This window comes from Euwallacea similis, chromosome 20 (assembly GCF_039881205.1).
Source record: "Euwallacea similis isolate ESF13 chromosome 20, ESF131.1, whole genome shotgun sequence".
NCBI classification, from domain to species: domain Eukaryota; kingdom Metazoa; phylum Arthropoda; class Insecta; order Coleoptera; family Curculionidae; genus Euwallacea; species Euwallacea similis.
In genome coordinates, this window is record NC_089628.1 from 3,261,074 (window position 1) to 3,277,698 (window position 16,625).

General features: G+C 43.1%; 3 protein-coding genes across 17 annotated transcripts in view; 2 read left to right on the forward strand and 1 right to left on the reverse strand.

Annotated features, from left to right (window-relative positions):
• The window catches only part of Nhe1 (Na[+]/H[+] hydrogen exchanger 1), an 80,507-nt gene that overhangs the window by 45,039 nt on the left and 18,843 nt on the right, over positions 1-16,625 (forward strand). The gene's annotated exons all lie outside the window — the stretch shown is intronic.
• Glut1 (Glucose transporter 1) lies at positions 322-16,142 on the reverse strand. 15 transcript variants are annotated; one of them, XM_066400450.1, is made up of 18 exons: positions 15,913-16,142; positions 12,965-13,090; positions 11,159-11,214; positions 10,398-10,632; positions 8,522-8,668; positions 7,983-8,286; positions 7,240-7,496; positions 7,041-7,165; positions 6,683-6,990; positions 6,465-6,623; positions 6,196-6,408; positions 5,090-5,293; positions 4,887-5,026; positions 4,594-4,623; positions 3,085-3,185; positions 2,947-3,030; positions 2,190-2,468; positions 322-2,000 (listed from the first exon to the last, which is right to left on the reverse strand). In XM_066400450.1, the coding sequence occupies exons 5-17, from the start codon at positions 8,542-8,544 to the stop codon at positions 2,377-2,379; spliced, it is 2,040 nt and encodes a 679-aa protein (XP_066256547.1). In that variant the 5' UTR covers positions 8,545-8,668; positions 10,398-10,632; positions 11,159-11,214; positions 12,965-13,090; positions 15,913-16,142; the 3' UTR covers positions 322-2,000; positions 2,190-2,376. The 15 variants fall into 15 exon arrangements, with proteins under 15 accessions (XP_066256547.1, XP_066256546.1, XP_066256549.1 ...); XM_066400449.1 differs by having other exon boundaries at positions 5,090-5,314; XM_066400452.1 differs by lacking the exon at positions 8,522-8,668 and having other exon boundaries at positions 5,090-5,314.
• Positions 13,439-15,751, forward strand: LOC136415645 (uncharacterized). Its single transcript, XM_066400332.1, has 4 exons — positions 13,439-13,981; positions 14,243-14,607; positions 14,659-15,013; positions 15,074-15,751. Exons 1-4 carry the CDS (start codon positions 13,531-13,533, stop codon positions 15,127-15,129), a joined length of 1,227 nt encoding a protein of 408 aa, XP_066256429.1. The 5' UTR covers positions 13,439-13,530; the 3' UTR covers positions 15,130-15,751.

The following is a 16,625-nucleotide window of genomic DNA, read 5'->3' on the forward strand; positions in this document are numbered from 1 at the left end:
AAATTTCTTCTACCGAGTCCGTGAGCGCCAAATTGCGCCAGTATGATCTGGGAAGAGATTTGAGTTCTGCATAAATACAATATAAATCTGGCAACTGTGCGAACGCACTTGGGGCCGCGACTTTATGTCATTCTCTTTGTCCCCTCTCAGGCTCCTCGCCCGTGGCAGCCATTTTCTTTTGACAAAAGATTATCGCCGTGTTGTCATTTACGGGATTATTTCGTCGAGCGTTCGAAGGGAAGGTGTTGGAGCACTCCTGGCCTTCATCGCTTTGAATCTCGTAATGCTCGTGGTTTCCTTGGGGGAATAACAGACGCGCCCTCATAGAGATAGAACTTTATTGCATTCAAGAAACTTTACATGTTTCGCAGTTTTTTAAGTTATGAATTCCGTTAACGTAGGTCCTCGATGCTAAATCTAACTAAGTAATTAATCAAACACTCTGCGGCACCTTTCGTAATATCATATTTCGTCACATAAAAAAGGGAATATAGTAAGAATTTCGTTAAAACGTGTCCGTTCCAATGAGCCCTGAACCGAAAATTGCTCGATACTCTCGAAATCATAGAAATCTACGGTATTTAAAGCAAGGTCCCTACAAACTATAGTAAACACTTCTCGTCGAATTTTCAAAGATTTATACAAAAAATTATAATGTAAAAAAATTTGCCTTATAAGTTTAGTATTCGCTTAACCTAATTAACAGTATGTACATTTAGAATCGTATTCTTGTGTTATTCACTTTATTGTGGTACTGAACGTCTGCGAAACGCCCTCGCGCACACCACGACGCCGTTCCTCAAACACCCGGTAAATTAGACTTGAAACAAACTCCAAATTTAATACTTAACATTCTCCCCTGAACGGGGGTTTCGCTCTATCACTTGACTCGCACGGGATTTCATCAGGTATTAGGCCCTCGACTGTCAAGCGATCATCTAAATAACTTAAACTTTAGTCATACAACTACTCAAATATAATTAAGTTGGTACTTTCAGCGCACTCTACGAACCGTGGTATTTCCGTGAACATGCGGTTACTAATCTCACTATATGCGAAGCGATTTCCTTGGTTTAGCAGTGCACTGAAAGGTGCGTTATTTATTAATTAATAGAGTGTAAACAGGACCGCACCTGCTCGCAGGAATTGTCGGGTTGGCAGTGTTTTGTTTAGAATATGAACCACGCCTTACGAACAGGTCCGGTGGGGGTCAGTCTGACTTGAAAACCTTCGGGTGGTTGTGTCCTAAGCGCCCCCCTGGGGCTGAAGTCGCACTGACCGTGACGAGTGCATAGCGGGCTGTGTCCAAATTCTTATGGTATATTGCTAATAATGTTTTCTTCGAAATTTATTTACAGGCTTCGATTTCACTACGGTCCTACTTAGTAGGTAAAAATACTGGGCAAAAATGTGACTTTTATCGTGTCCCTGCACGGGATTGCTGTGTAGGAAGAGCAACGGACTGGAAATTGCTCATCCTCTCGCACCTCTTATAGGACAAGGACACCGTTATTACAGCTAATATTAAACCATATACGAAGTAACAATTCCCATCATAAATCAACGTAAACTTACAATAAAGGCTGTACAAACTGTTTATGTAACAAAACGACTTACTTATACGAGTACAATAAAGAGTTTAAACTATTCGTGTTTATGAGGCCCTGGGGTCAAGGCCCATCTATCTCCAGCAAAAACTGTCAATTCCTTGGGCTGCATTAAGCTCTTATAGCCTCGCCGGGGTACTTAAATTGACGCTACGATAACCGAAACTTGTGGAGATAAACGGGCCCCAAGTTCGGTAACTTCTTCTTCTTCGCCTCGAAACGTCTTTTTGCTACGGCACGGGAGGCTTTAACATTAAACTGAGCGAATTAAGGCCATGATGAACCGCGAAGGAAGTTCAGTTTCGTAATCGATTATATCACTTATGCACAAATATCACTGGTTGCAGATGGTGCTGGATCTCGTCTAGACCGAACGTGCTTGGCATGACACACCTAGAACGATAATCCAGAAGTGAGCTGGGAAAAATGGTGAAATAAATTTTGGTTCAGAATCTCTGCGCAGGATCGGTTTTTTTAGATCTCTAGCTTCCACGGAAGGGAGGTGAAATCCGAACCTTTAGGTAGAGGAGTGGATGCCTCCCTTAGGGCACAGTCGACATACACGTAAAACGGTCTACTCACCTAAGTCTAAACCGTGGAACCACCTCCGTCAATGGGTACGTGTGTGCCTCTTTAGACTATGACGGAGGTAGGATGCGCAGGCCTTGCTGCGCTCGACGATCATCTCGACCAAGTGATCCTCGATGGCGATCAGGGGCGTGGGCAACGGCAGCAGGCTAAACGTGGCGATGTTCAGGGATTCCCATTGTCAGACGGCACTGTTCGGGAATCGGGGAGGAGGCAGTGGCGGCGGCTGCGAGGACACCGCGTCTCCGGCTCGGGAAGAGCGCTCAGACCCGGCTAGAATCGCGTGAAATAATAAACCAGCGTTAAATATCTGGGTGGAAAATGGCATCCTCAGAGTCGCGAACTGCGTGAATAGTCCTCTGCCTCCTTGTTACGTTGGAGGATTCGAAGACATTGGAGGAAATGTTTGGGAAAAAATTAATTTTTTTTACTTTTTGGGCTTTAGCGGAAATCACTAAAAACGAAAGAATAACGGACGACGAAACGAGAGAAAAAACGTGAAAAAAAAAAGGTTTTTTTAGCTTTATTCCCTGTTCGGAAACTCTACTTATCGGAAGCCATACTGGTTCACGATGGCTCACCGATCGATATCTTCACTCCAAAAGCAATGAAAAGCAAATTTTATGTACATAAGTGATCGCTGAGAGTTCCCCTCTCCTGATAATTGCGTGTAGGTACTCTGAACAAGTTCTCTTTGTGTTTCATGTGCAAAAAAAAACAGTGCTGCTACAATCACACAGTATGAGGATACCTGACAAGGACCCGTAGTATGTGTAACGTCGAAGATTATACGTCATTTGTAGTATTTGATCCTGAAGCGGGTCGCTTAACGGATCTTAATCGGAAATGTATATCAAGAGATGTTGAATGTGACGATTTAAGCACTCACATGATTCCTGTTGATGGCATTTCTCCTCGGTCACCACCAAACCGGACTGTTCGGTGATCGGCATATGTTGTTCAAGCGCATTCACACAGTTCAACATACTCCTAAATGAGGGCAGAGGTTAACTCGGTTAAAAGATCTAGAAACTCTGCAGTTGCATGCAACAAAAAGCCAATGAAAACGCAAACATTTCAATAAAAGGGCCATTTATTTTCGATTGAAAATACAACAATAAAAATGTTTTTAAAAATAATAAAAACTAGTCAATCATGCAGAAAAAATATCTCTGTGGCAGCGTGTAACAGCAGCAAAGTGTTTAAGGTTTCTGTGTAATGGATATATCCACTGTGTCCATCAGTCAGTGTAACTGCTCAGTATTACTTTAGTTTGATTGTGCGTTTTGTCATATGGAAACGTTTAAGGTAAAGCACGCTTTTTACGGAAAAATCTATAGATTCGTGTTTCCAGTGTTCGTGGAGTCGTCATCGGGAGGATTTTTTTGCTGTGCAATTTCGTCAGTGGTGCTGCAAAATAAAAATAAAGACCCTCTGATGAACAAAAAAAAACCACATTTTTTCTGAAATGCGTAGAAAACGTTGGAACACTGTGTATTTTATTTTCCTAACAGTTTTCCTTTTAAATATTAAACTTAAAAACAAGCATGTTATCTTGAATAATATAGAAACAAATACCTTACGACTCAAGTTAAACCATATTACAACGACAGCGCGATCAAACAATGACGCCCTTTAACACATTCTAATGTCACGCGTTCTCAATTGTTTTTAAAAATGGTGCGCATTTTTTTGCGAGGCGTTTTAAAGAGTGTTTTGAACTGAAAAATCCATTAATTAATTAATTAAAGCACCATTTCACGTAAAACTCAACCGCAAAAACACTGGTTTGGCTAAATCGCTTTAGAGAAACACCTAAAGCTGCTGAAATATGTGGACCGAAATTTGCATTGTTTTGGACATTGTTTACCGTGCATCGTTTACCGCATAATTTTCTCAGGTCAGTCAATATTTTATGGCTTTTAATTTAAACTATAACATGATGATGAGCTGCAGAGCCTGCAAAATTCGCCATTACATAAGCGATATAATCGTTGTACACAGTTAGTTCTTTCGGCAACGTTGTAACGCCCACGCAATGGCTCAAGGAGATAGCGGATATCTCTTTTTGCGAAGCAAACATCCGGCGGCGTTGTCAGTTTGTGCAAAAAATCAGAGGGAAATATAAGTTGTCCCTAATGCCCACTTAAAAAAATCGGTGCGGAACTCGCCTTTCAAAGCCAAATTTGCGGAATAAATTATTGAGGTATTTAATATTAATTTAATAAAGTGTGAATCATGTCACTACAAGTTATGCAACCAACCATACATACAACGTTACTAGTTCATAATGAAAAATAAAGGGCAAAAAAGTATTTTTAGTTGAATAAACGTGCATCTACTTAAGCATTTTGATTGAGCCACCATGCTTTAACTGCTAAGGGCAACTTACACTTACCCATACAGTCTACTGTCTCGAAAACTAACCCTACGGTCAAGAGTAGGTAGAGGTAATTAATGCTTCTTGAACTTTAGAGAAATCGGGTGCGGAATCGAGTCAGTGGGACAAGACTCTGTACGCTCCAATAAAATGCACTTAAAAGCACAGTCTTGCCACATCTATATACTCCATTTGCACCCAAAAATAGTAATTCACCTAAATGTCGGACCTTACTTTTAAATATAACTATGAAAGTTTAATATTTCGAAAATCTCCTTTATCTTCCACTATCAAGTTACTAAAGAACTTACCTTCCATTTCCGTGCCTGAAGATGGCGAGTATTTCTTCAAACGTCTTGTTCTTGGTTTCCGGCACTCTCTTATACGTAAAAATCCAAAATAAGGCTAGGAACACGCTGAATGGCAGGAACGTATAGTTTTCGAGGGCAGTCTAGTGTGAATAAAAAGATTGCGCATAGGAAATTTTCACCAAAATACGGGAGGGCCTTGTTACCTTCATTCTTGGAAAGACGATCCCCACCAGGAAATTGGCCATCCAGTTGACCAAAACGGCGATGGACATGGCTGCGGGCCTCGGTCCCTGCGAGAAGAGCTCTGCGGTGATCATCCATGGGATGGACCCAGGACCCATCGCGAAGAATTTGACGAAGAGCAGCGTGGAAACCACCGACAGATACGACATCCAGTCGATCATCTCCTGCACATAGCCGAAAAACTCCTATCAGGCGGTAGAATGGCGTCCTTTCCGAACAGGGGAGGAGAGACTTTCGAGTTTCAATGGTGGATTTATGTAGGGGAAATACATCTTATAGTCGTAAAAAGGTGTGAAATTTATCTAGGTGGTTTTATTCGTGCGAATTCTCTATGGGTGTGTGCGTATAGCTCTGAATGTACAGCGTCGCTCCTCCACCATGTCAGAAAGAAGAACTCGTAGACAGGGTGAGGCTAAGAAGCGAAAATAAATGCGTTTGGTTGGTGTGGGGCTGAAGCTAAAAGCGTGGATCAAGCCTCAAATTCCTGGAGTGTGAGGCAAATCCGGGGAGTGATTTGTGTCTTAATGAAGGTGGAAAATAAAGGCTAAATTATATCGAAAGGGTGTGGTAAGCAACGAAAAGTAATACTACTACTACTACTACTACCCCCCCCCCCCCTCCCAACCTCTAAAAACACAGTGTCGGGTGGAAGAAAATTTTTTCCACAACTTTCAGGAAATTCAGTGTAAGCGCACCCTAAACGGCAACGTTGCGGCTCGCTTTTGTTTAAAAAAAAATGCGAAAGCTTTAACGGCGCTCTGTGATTTTGTATCGAACTTATTGAAGCGTGTATACAGAACGTCCGCTTCTGGAGCTCATCCAAGGGGATTTTCCCAACCACAAAAGATGCGAGGCACATCTTTGAACTTCAACTGGCGCAACTTCGTCCCAATCTAATCGACCTCGCGTTTTTCATGGTTATCTAGGTCTCCAGGGTTGAGCTCCAGAAACGGACACCCTGCATACCGGAATCCATTATTCGGCCTAAAAGCACATAGTTTTTCCATACTATTTGAAAATTCCCACGAACAAACAAATAAATTGCAATCCTATACACCCAACAGACCTTGATCAAAAACGAAATAGTAATGAATATGGAGAAGATAAACATTCCGCCCAATCCGTAGAGCAGCAGGGACCTCCTGCCCATCCTGTCCATGAGAGGGATGGAAATCACAGTCATCACGACCATGATGCAGCCGATACCAATGGTGGCGAATTTGGCGCTCTCAGGAGAGAGACCCGCAGTCTCGAAGAGGTTCGTTGAGTAATAAAACACCTGCGCAGACAGATAATGAAGGTGATGATAAGAGTGAGTGGCAACATGGCAGGTACCGCATTGATGCCTGAGAGTTGCTGCGAGAGTTGAAGCACTATACTGATGCCCAAGGGGATGCGCAGCGTGGGAGAGCAGATGAGCTCGATCATGGTGGTGGAAGCTTCGGCCTGCTGGGCCCGTTCTTCGGCTCGCATTTCTTCGATGTCTTCCTCGACCTATCAAAAAAAAGACATTTTATTTTTGCAAACGTGCAGAATGTCGCCCAATAATTTACATGGTTGCTAGCTCTCAGTCTTCGTAACGCTCTCCTAGACTCTTCCTCCCACTGCTTGGTAATGAGCAGGTACCGGGGACTCTCCGGGCAGGCGGGAAGGAGCAGCAATTGGAGGACAGCCGGCACCACTGCCAGTCCGAGCAGTAGCGGCCAGTCCTCGTTGTTGCCTAGGATTTGCTCGATGCCCAACACCTGGGACAGCAGCAGGCCGACGGTGACCGCCAGCTGGTTGACCGTGCCCAGGCCGCCCCGCAAATTCAAGGGGGAAATTTCAGACACGTACATTGGTACTAGAGATGTGTTCAGCCCTAAAACCAATTTCGGTATTGAAATGATTAATTTGAGGACAGTTGAGTACCGCAATTGATGCCGATAATCAGACGTCCGCAAATGAGCATTTCATAGGAGTTCGCCACTTTCGCGCACCACATGAGACTGCCGCCAGTGATCCCAAGGATATTGTTCAACAGCAATCCTCCCTTCCTAAAAGAGGCGTGTGGTTTAAATCGACATTGCATGAGGTTCTACAAGAGAGGTCAAAAAAGAGGATCTTTTACCGGCCAAATCGGTTGGCGACGGTGCCGCCGATGAACCCGCCCACCATGCCGCCTATGGCGAAAATTGACACTACGACCGAGTAGAGCGTGCTGATCCAGGATTCGGGCAGATCTTCGTTGTACCGCGACCGGTACACGTCCTTCATGAAGTACTCGATGTTGCTCTGGGGCGCGTTGATCACCCCAGTGTTGTAGCCGAACTGGAGCATGCCGAGAACCGCCGACAGGATCGAGTAGGAGAGGAACCCTGTGAGGCCCTGGAACGGCAAAAAACTATAATCACAGATTGAGGCTAGATGGTATATTTGGGAACAGGCAGAGGGCGCTGCGAAACATAAAAATGACGAAATGCGAGTATTATTTATAGCCGCAAATATCAGATTTAATTACGGTTTTTCCTCGCTTTGGACGGTCGAGAGGAGCGAGGGGAATATATGGTTAAAAAAAAAACTAGAAACATCGGGAAATTAAATCTCTTAAACATATTGGACGTGGCAAAGCGGCGCTTTTATTGTTCTTCTGGCTTCGAGAAGCGGGGTTTTTTGCTTTTTGACACTTTTTGACTTGACCCCAATTAAAGAGGGCTCCAGGGATCTTGCGAGACATTTGGAAGTGAAACTAATGAGAGAGGGCGCTGCGAAATGTAAAAAAAAACGATCGTGGCCCCAAATGTCAAGTGCAATTCTCCGCTTCGCGCGTCCGTAGTTCCTCATGTGGGAAATCTGCACATTTAAAAGATTAACCTGTTCCAGAAGTCTCAACTTCCGGCGGTGGGTGTTTTCCTCGAGCCTGTCGACGTACTCGCGCAGCTCCTCGATCTCCTCCTTGACCTGCTGGACAGTGTCCAGCTCGTGCTTGATCGCCACCATGTCCCGCTTAACTTCCGACACCTCCGACTGGCACGATTCCACCGACTTGGTCAGTTCCTGGAGCTGGTTCCGGATCTCGTTCAGAGCGAACGTCGTCTCGTACTGACGATCGCCGCGTTGCAGCTCGTCCAGCTTGTTGCTGAGGTTCATGCTCATCACGGTTACCTGCTTCTGCAAACTTTCCCCGGAAAAAAAACACATCACCTTTCGGCCAGGGTCAGAGATACGAGTACAAACGTGCACTACTACATAGAGATGAACATGCACAGAACACACAATACAGAAGGCTGACAGCTCTAAGCAGCAGCGAGCCGAGGGTACCGAGGCACAGCTAACGCCCTTTCAAGTTCTAGTGGTCAGCATTTAATGGGTTAGCTGTGCGTGGAGAAATCGGCCCTAAAGCTAGCCAGTACCTGGGAGGCGGTAAGGATACCATTGCTGTGTTCCTAAACTATCGTGGATCCTCCGAAATTCGGACTATTGACGCTCCAAAATTTTATACAGGGCGCTTTGATCTTCGATTTCCTGGACTTTGACGGCACTGTTTGACTGTCTCCCACCTATAGTTTGGAAACACAGCCCGTTAGTTATCCAGTTCAATGTCCGCTCGCATAGTTTCCATGGGGAGAAAGTATGCAAGGGAACACAATCACAATATCTTTATCAGTTTTAGATAGTTTTGTGGCAAGATACGACTATGTAACAGACCTGACTTCGGGCTAGTTTTGAACGGAATTAAATCGGTAAATTTCAAGTAAGATTGAGATGAGGTAGTTGGATCCTACGGATCTTAGCGGAAGGTGTCTGTCGCCCAACTAATTTCATCTCTGGCTTTTTACTGAGTCCCTTGTTTTCTTCCCATTTCCATGAGTGGTCAAATAAGAATTTCGAAATTCGGAAAGAAAGTCTCTTATTTCACCAAAAAAATGCTGCGATGATACGTATATAGGGTGATCCAATTCAAAGTGCAAATATTTTAGCGATTCTTGTAAATTCGACTCTTGAAAGGGTTATCAAACTTTTTTATTTGTCAGAACGTCAATGGGCGTTGCCCCTCAAGTCAGAGCGTCGATGGTACCACTGAAATCCGAAACTGGTGCCCAATCCTACGTGACGCAGACGCGAAATGGGAAATTTAGCGACGCTGAGGCTGAAGCAGTCACGGTTTCTGCGCATCTCTTCGAAGATTTTGAAGTTTATTCGTTAAAATTCGAGAGGTTTTTTCTAATCGATGATTTATCCAATCTGATCTTTCTTGGGGTAATTTGAGAAAAAAAATCAAAAAGGCCGAGTTCCAGGAGCGTCGAAGTGCCAAGGGCTTCTTAGGCAAGAGGAACGATACATAGGGATCTGCTGATTATATTGGTAGAAGCTACCGTCAAGATATTTGCACTTGAACCTGCGACGCGCTGAAGGCATAGTTGGTCCTCGCAATTCTTATTTGACCACCCCGTATTTTGTTACGTATCGTACCGAGTCACGCTATAAGTAAAGGGGTCCATACACTTCAAAACTCCCCGCCCGGACTTTCTCCTCATTTCAAAACATGAGGTCCGGAAATAAGTAGGGGCGGCCAGTTTTGAAATGGCCACCCTGTAGTTATATCAAAATCGGCTGCAAATCGTCCTCCCTTTCTCTAAGCATCAGCTACCAAGATTGATACAAAGATTAAGTGGATAGACCGCCTATCAGGAACGAGCTCTAACAATTCTTGATGCAACTGCGCTTCCTGCTACCTTTGGCCACAAACACTCACTTTACTGATTTACTCAAGGCGGTTTGGGGCCAATGGCAGCGATGTAAGAAAATTGTCTCGACCAACCACGTTATAGATGTGAGGGTCTCGAAACAACAGAACAACAGCAACTCGAGAACTCGGTACTATTATAGCAAAGGCAGTGGCTTGAGCTACATATAATAATAATCAAAACTGATGCGCAGCACGACTAAATCTGGAGAGACTCAGATAACTAACGGAGCAGAAGGGCTGTACTGTGTTCTTCGTTTAAGTACTGCTATAGGCTGAGACAGTCGTCAATTCGAGGCCTCTGCTGACCTCACATGAAGGTACCGTGTCAGCAGCTGCGAGCGACACCATTGAACTCAAAAGGTCGCTTGCAACCAACCGACAACAAAAGTCTCGTTTCGGTGTTTGTATCTTCATGTGACAAGCCAAAATTTGATACCTTCTATCGAATAATAGAAGAGGAGGTGTGTGCGCACTAAGCCCGGAGTGATGGGGGGCGTAGGGTGCATCCACCGCCGTAAGAGGCTGAATGTGGGGGGTACCTAATAAGCAGCTCGCGCAGAGTTGCCTCGTCGTCTGCCTGTATTTCTTTCTTCGTCTCATACCGTGAGACGAGGACGACGCTGGACCTCCGGTGGGGCGGGGGCGTCGGGGCGCCGTGCCGTCGCCCGGTCACCTTAAACGGGAAGGGCGAGCTGGGGCCGTGGCCGTGGTCGGTGGTCCCCCCGCTGATGCTCGCCGCATGCTCCTCCACCTCGGCTAGTTTACGCCCAACAACTAAACGTGCACGCCCCCTGGTTAGTATCCCCGTAATACACCGCAAGGCCAGTACGAGTGGCGCGAAACCCCGGTGTCGTGCGAAAACTCCAGAGCTTACCAGAAACATCTGGAGCGGTTTGTTTGGTCATTGAGCCACACCGCCGCCCGCGGAGTTTTCGCATTGAGCGTCCTCCCGTAGAGATTTCGCGCTCTTCGCAACTGTGCATTGGTGGAACTACTACCCGCACATGTACCGAACAAAGAAAAACGATCAACCAACTATCGAATAAAAGGAAACAAGCGTGTAGGGCATATTTCTGGAACAGCTGGTATATTAAGTAACGCGAAGACAACGGACTTTAGCAAAAAAATGCAGAAAATCAACTTAACTAAACTAGAAAAATAACGATTTGGCAGGAAGAAAGTGCAATTTTCTTTTTTCCTCCAATTTTATCAAATTCCTGTTGCTTTAACCTGCATAACTGCACTGAAAATGTGCTACAATAAAACGGTTTTAAATCAAAGTATTGACATAGCAACTCACCTCAAGTTTCCAAAAGGCGAGTTTCATGGTTGAATAGGTCGGCAATTATAAAAGACCTGGAAATAAAAGAGCAACAATTCAATTAATTTGAACAATAAACAGCGAGATAAATGCTGTAAAAACGATCGTAATTATGAGTTATTAATATTCATTGTAAGTCTAGTTATTAGACTTCATTACAATTTCCCGAGACTGATAAAAAGTTAACCGTAACATGTTATTTGTTCTATAACAATTTTACCTGCTACTGTTTATCGCATGTTATTAATTTTTTCCTATACAGTGTCGCACCAAAATTTACGGCAAAAATGGGCATGTTCACTTGGAGCGCGATACTTCCTTTCCAATGAAGTGTCACAACGCCCTACTCTAATTCAAAATGGCGGCATAGGAGCATTTTTTGAAAAATAAAAATGGCGGCACTTTTCAAAAACATTTGCATCCACGACCAAACTACTGCCATCTTGATTTTAAGTCGTAATTATTGCAGCAGTTTTGAAGCAATTGTTATGCTGTTGTCGTTTCAGGTTTACCATTGCTTAATGTGACGCCATTTTGGGTTTCGAAAAAGCGCCTGCTCCACCGCTGTTTGGGATCTAAAAGCTGCGTTGCGACATCTTGTTGAAAAGGGAATTTTGCGTTCTTTCTAAAGGCGCAAAGACTACCAGTGATTTATTTTAGAGAAAATTTTACAACTGTTCCTGAGCCACCCGGTATGACCCCGTCCATAAAATCGACAAAAAGGAAGTGGCAGTAAAGCGTAAAATTAACCAGAATTTTGAGAGAAACCTTGTAATTGTGGCCCCAGCGAGCAATCGACTGGAAAAAATGTTGACACTTCACCCCATTTTTGTCCATTGTGTTGACTAACACAATATTAAAGAGCCAAACACTCGCCAGCAGGTGCCTTAATAATTATTATCGATGGACATTGAACAGCACAGTTAATGAAAGAAACCAGTTTTCCGCCTCAGACACCAAACTGAATCTTCAATCTTCAGGGGTTTTTAACGCTCAAAAAACAAGTTTTATAGTCTTACCTATTTAACCAGTGCAACCTGGCTTTTCCTCTCCACAGCCAATTAATCCAATTTATTCATGAAACCAATGTTTAGTCTTTCAGACGAAATCGCAAAATCGGACCAACTATTCAATTTCAGCACACGACGATGCGAACAAGAACACTGCAATCAATCACTGAAATTTCGTTGAACGCCGCAAGAATTATCCATTATTATTATTGATGTTTGCATTGTTTACTGCACATTAAAGAAAAATCCACAGATAAGCCAAATTTAGTATTATTCCGATTTAAATGCGGAATTAATGTTAATACGCACCATGACTCAATAATTGTGCGCTTGGTACAATATAAACCAGACTGAGTGAAAGCAACATGGGATTTAGTGGGGAGTGCTGGTGTATTGCGGAATACCCATGGTAGGTCTATGGTGGAAAGAATGTTGTATTTGTTTGTTCTGTCTGATTTGCCCAAAAAAACTTAAGCATTTCAATAGCTATCTACCGCTTCGAAAATAAGGGATTCTGACCCCATTTTCTCTCAGACAAGGCATGTTCTCTCGTCCGTGTGTAATTAATTCATGTTATATCCAAAATATTTCAATCAAAAAATAACAATAATGCTCAGCTATATTACTTAAGAAGTACATGATGAGCCATCAGACTCCTAAACTGCCTTATGCATGGGTAAGAGCAAGGATCCTTATCTAAAGTTGGTGTGTTTACAAGTTTCAGAATTTTGATTGATAGTAATAAAGCGATGATCATTGATCAAAGGATGCATACCTGAAAGTTTAGATCATAGCGTTATGTGCTCTATCGCTTAGTCCTCCTGACATAGTTCTAGGGGCTCAGAAATGGATGAGGCGTGAGAACCTGCACACTGGTAGACTCTGATGAACACTTGGAAACCTGGAAAAAATCCAAAAGTGTGGTGAATTTCGCTTCAAAGAAAAAGATTTGGTTACTCTTTGGCATGAGCCATTAGTTTTGTCCCGGTTCGCTATTATCAATATTTAATGCAAACAATTAGGAATTGTTAACTTTAAGTGTTAAAAAATTTAAAAATCGCGCGTCTTATTAGCTCCTAGAATGCTGCAACCAAACAAACACCACTACTATCTTCGCGTTCTGCACAGGAATTCTTTCCTCTTTTACTTTAATGCGGAGGTATGAGACAGAAATATCGCATAGCGCAACTAGGCATCTTGTTCCCCCCAAATCTAACCTCAACATTAAAATTTTTATGTTTGAAATTTGTTTACGTTTACCGGTGACAAATTCTTTCGAATAAAACGAAATTTTGATACGGTTTTTAATGTTGATTGAGCAGAAACCCCTTTAGTAGTGTGATGAAGCAGAGCCAGTCTAGCGGCAAACCTGACTCATCCAGGAAAGACAATCCCCTGAATAGCAAAGATAAATTCTTCAAACCTCCAACCTCAGAGGGGCAACACCAACGCAAATCCACCGATCGACAAATCTCTGAGAAACCCCGTCATTCCAAGAAATTATGTCTGAAAGAGAACAGCGCCAATAAGCAGAGAAGCATTTCCTCATACCTCAGCCCCGAGCCACAACAAGCAAGATTTAGCCACTTAGAAGAACCATCTCTAGTTGAACTGGCTTCAAAGTCCCGGAAACAACGTTCCCGGTCAACTGTCAACAACCGCCAATCTTGGGGGCAATTGCTTAATAAACAGAGTGGTGAAGATGAGTCTGCATTTGGTAATTTCGACCCTTTGAGGACCCTGCATTTCCTAGCCAGAGAACTACAAACCCATATGCGGAGCCGACTACCTGGTACGTTTCTATACTAGAGATGTGTGTGGGTATCCTCAACCTTTGTAAGATTCTGACAGATCACAAATCTTTGCTCTGATATGACTATGATAAAACTCCAATGCTCTGATGCCTGAGGATCCTGAATTCTCCCTAGGGGCAAATCATTAAACGGAAATTTTATATTATTTCCTACTTTTGTATCTCTCCCAAACTTTGTTAATGGTTTGCCCCTCATTGCATTACATTCACTGACTATTTCATTCAAGTACTTTCTTATAGAAGAAACAAATTTGCAAGAAATAATCAAAGCCATGAACTCGACACTGAAAAGAATTCCTCCTGAAGTGGCCTCCAATATGCAGCTGCAGGAAAAACCAAGAAGTTGTGTCAGCAAAGACTTGGTTTGTAATGAGGAGAATATCCCTGTACAAACCACTTCTAAATACTCTCAAAGTAGAGATTTCACCGAATTTCAAAAACTGATTGAGGGGAGTACCATGAAATTAGAGACGAGTTGCAGACAGTTAGAAATGATGTGTGGGCAACTCAAAGATGAGAAAGTTTCTCTTGAAACAATGCTTCAAACTGAACGCAGTAACTCGTATTTATTGCAGAGGCGGGTCGATGAAATGAAGAATGCAAATGTAGGTTTTGTGAGCAGGATCCCTTTGGTGGCGTAAAAAAGGTTTTTTTAGGAAAAGTTATTAAACAAATTGAGCAAAAAAGACGAGGAACTTTCGCAGCTGAAAAGCTCGTTTGAAACGTTGCAGTTGAAATTTGAAGGGAAAGATGCACTCGCTCCGGACTCGCAAGTCGCAATTGTCGACTTAAAAAAATCGAAATCGCTCATGGAGCGCGAGGTTCAGAAGTTAGAGCATCAGCTGCGCTTGTGCGCCATGGAGAAAGAGAAATATCTAGCCATTCTGGAGGTGCGAGACCAGCAGATCTACGAGATCAGAAACGAAATGACTCAGTTGCAGGAGTCAGTCAATGAACAGCTGATGGAACTGCACAACTACGCCACCAGTTCTAGTCCGGGAGATATTGTGGGTAGGTAAATTGATAGAGATTAAGCCGATTAATTGCATGTAAAAGTTTAATTGTTAGTAGGACAGGAATTTAAGAAAAATGACGTGACTTCTTTGATTTGGATGAACAACAAATAGGAAATTAAGAGGATGGGCGAGTTTGTTAAGGAATTAGACTGCGAGGATAACGGTGGGCGCAGGCTGATGAATCGTGTAAAATTTAAATTATAAGTATCGGTATATATATTCCATTTTAAGTTCACATATTAAGGACAAGCACAAGCAGTAGAGCAAAAATATAATAATGAATTAAATGAGAGAAAAAAGAGCGTTTCAAGCTTTTTAGGACCGATTTATTGGTCACTTATTTACAATTATTTCGAGCTACTGAATCATGGTCGTACTTATTCTGAGCAAAGATTTTAATTGCGTTTCCGAAGTCTCGAAAGTTCTTATCGACAAAACTCGAAAACCTAAGCAGGAATCTATCCTCGATATATATACCCACTTCATTTCCAAGAAGGCCAATTTATTGTAACGAAAAATGTGTTTTTGCGCAAAAATGGAGCAAATTAATGTCCTCTGTGTCAAGTGCAATATATCCCGAAGTCTTTTGAGGTATAGCGGAATTGTTAATCGGCATAATGTAGGTCAAGTATTTCGATCTGGGTGCTTCGTTTAAGCGAAACATTGTAACTGCACCGAATCACTTTGTTGCTGGCGAAATAAAGAATGTGTGTAATGAGGCCATACATATTTTTTGTATTATCTTCACCCTAATGAATTTGTGTGTGTCATAGGTTCAAATATTATGTATTCTTTTGTGTATTTCGCCGGAACTAAGCCGATAAGTGTAGAGCAGACAATGATCGCCTATCCGAAATCGGGATCTTGCATATTGACCTAGGGCTTAAGACCTACCTGGGAATAAAGGAGCAGCAGCAGCGGCGACGGGAAAAGCCGTCTGTGATGGCACAACCAAATCACATACCGTGGCACTGAGGTGCGTCCGTTCACCCTATTCGGCCATCGGGTTTCGAAATTTCGTCTACGCCCAAAATCCGAAAGTAAAACAGAGCTCCAGCAGCAGCTCCAAGACACGGAATCGGGCTGTGGCTCAGGCGCGCGCACGATCGATCTACACCCGCCTGGCCGGGACACACTGTGACGGGGGGATGTCGCTTAGGGCGCACCCTTCTGTGCTGTCGTTTAGGGGTTGCCGATTTTCCACGGAAAATCCAAGGAAATGGGGAGAGTACACTCGACAACGTGGTTCAAGCCAAAGATCTCTTACCTACAATACAAAAAGTGAATTTGGGAGGACTAGTCGATTCGATCAGAAACCTCTCGATTATGCTAAACTGCTGGACAGAATGAACGTATTTTTGGAGTACGACGTTTTTAAAATGGGACGAGATACAAATTCAAGGTTATCAGTATCCGTTAGAAGGAGACGTTGAGAAGTTGTGCTTGTCTATACTAAAGTGATTTATCTGTTCACCTCATCTTAAAACGTGTTTTTTTATTTTGGTCCTCAAAATTGTAATGGATCTTCGTTCGCAGGTCATTAATCGGTAGGTACAAATTGATAAATAAGCTCTTTCATAGTTTCCCATAAATAATAATCAAATGGA

Coding starts and splice junctions, on each gene's coding strand:
- LOC136415645 (XM_066400332.1), top strand. CDS start 13,531: ATGAAGCAGAGCCAGTCTAGCGGCAAACCTGACTCATCCAGGAAAGAC. Junction 13,982..14,242: donor TATGCGGAGCCGACTACCTG/GTACGTTTCTAT, acceptor ACTTTCTTATAG/AAGAAACAAATTTGCAAGAA. Junction 14,608..14,658: donor ATGAAATGAAGAATGCAAAT/GTAGGTTTTGTG, acceptor AGGTTTTTTTAG/GAAAAGTTATTAAACAAATT.
- Glut1 (XM_066400449.1), bottom strand. CDS start 8,544: ATGGTATCCTTACCGCCTCCCAG. Junction 6,409..6,464: donor AACTCTCAGGCATCAATGCG/GTACCTGCCATG, acceptor CTGTCTGCGCAG/GTGTTTTATTACTCAACGAA. Junction 4,624..4,886: donor TTCAGGCACGGAAATGGAAG/GTAAGTTCTTTA, acceptor TCTTGACCGTAG/GGTTAGTTTTCGAGACAGTA.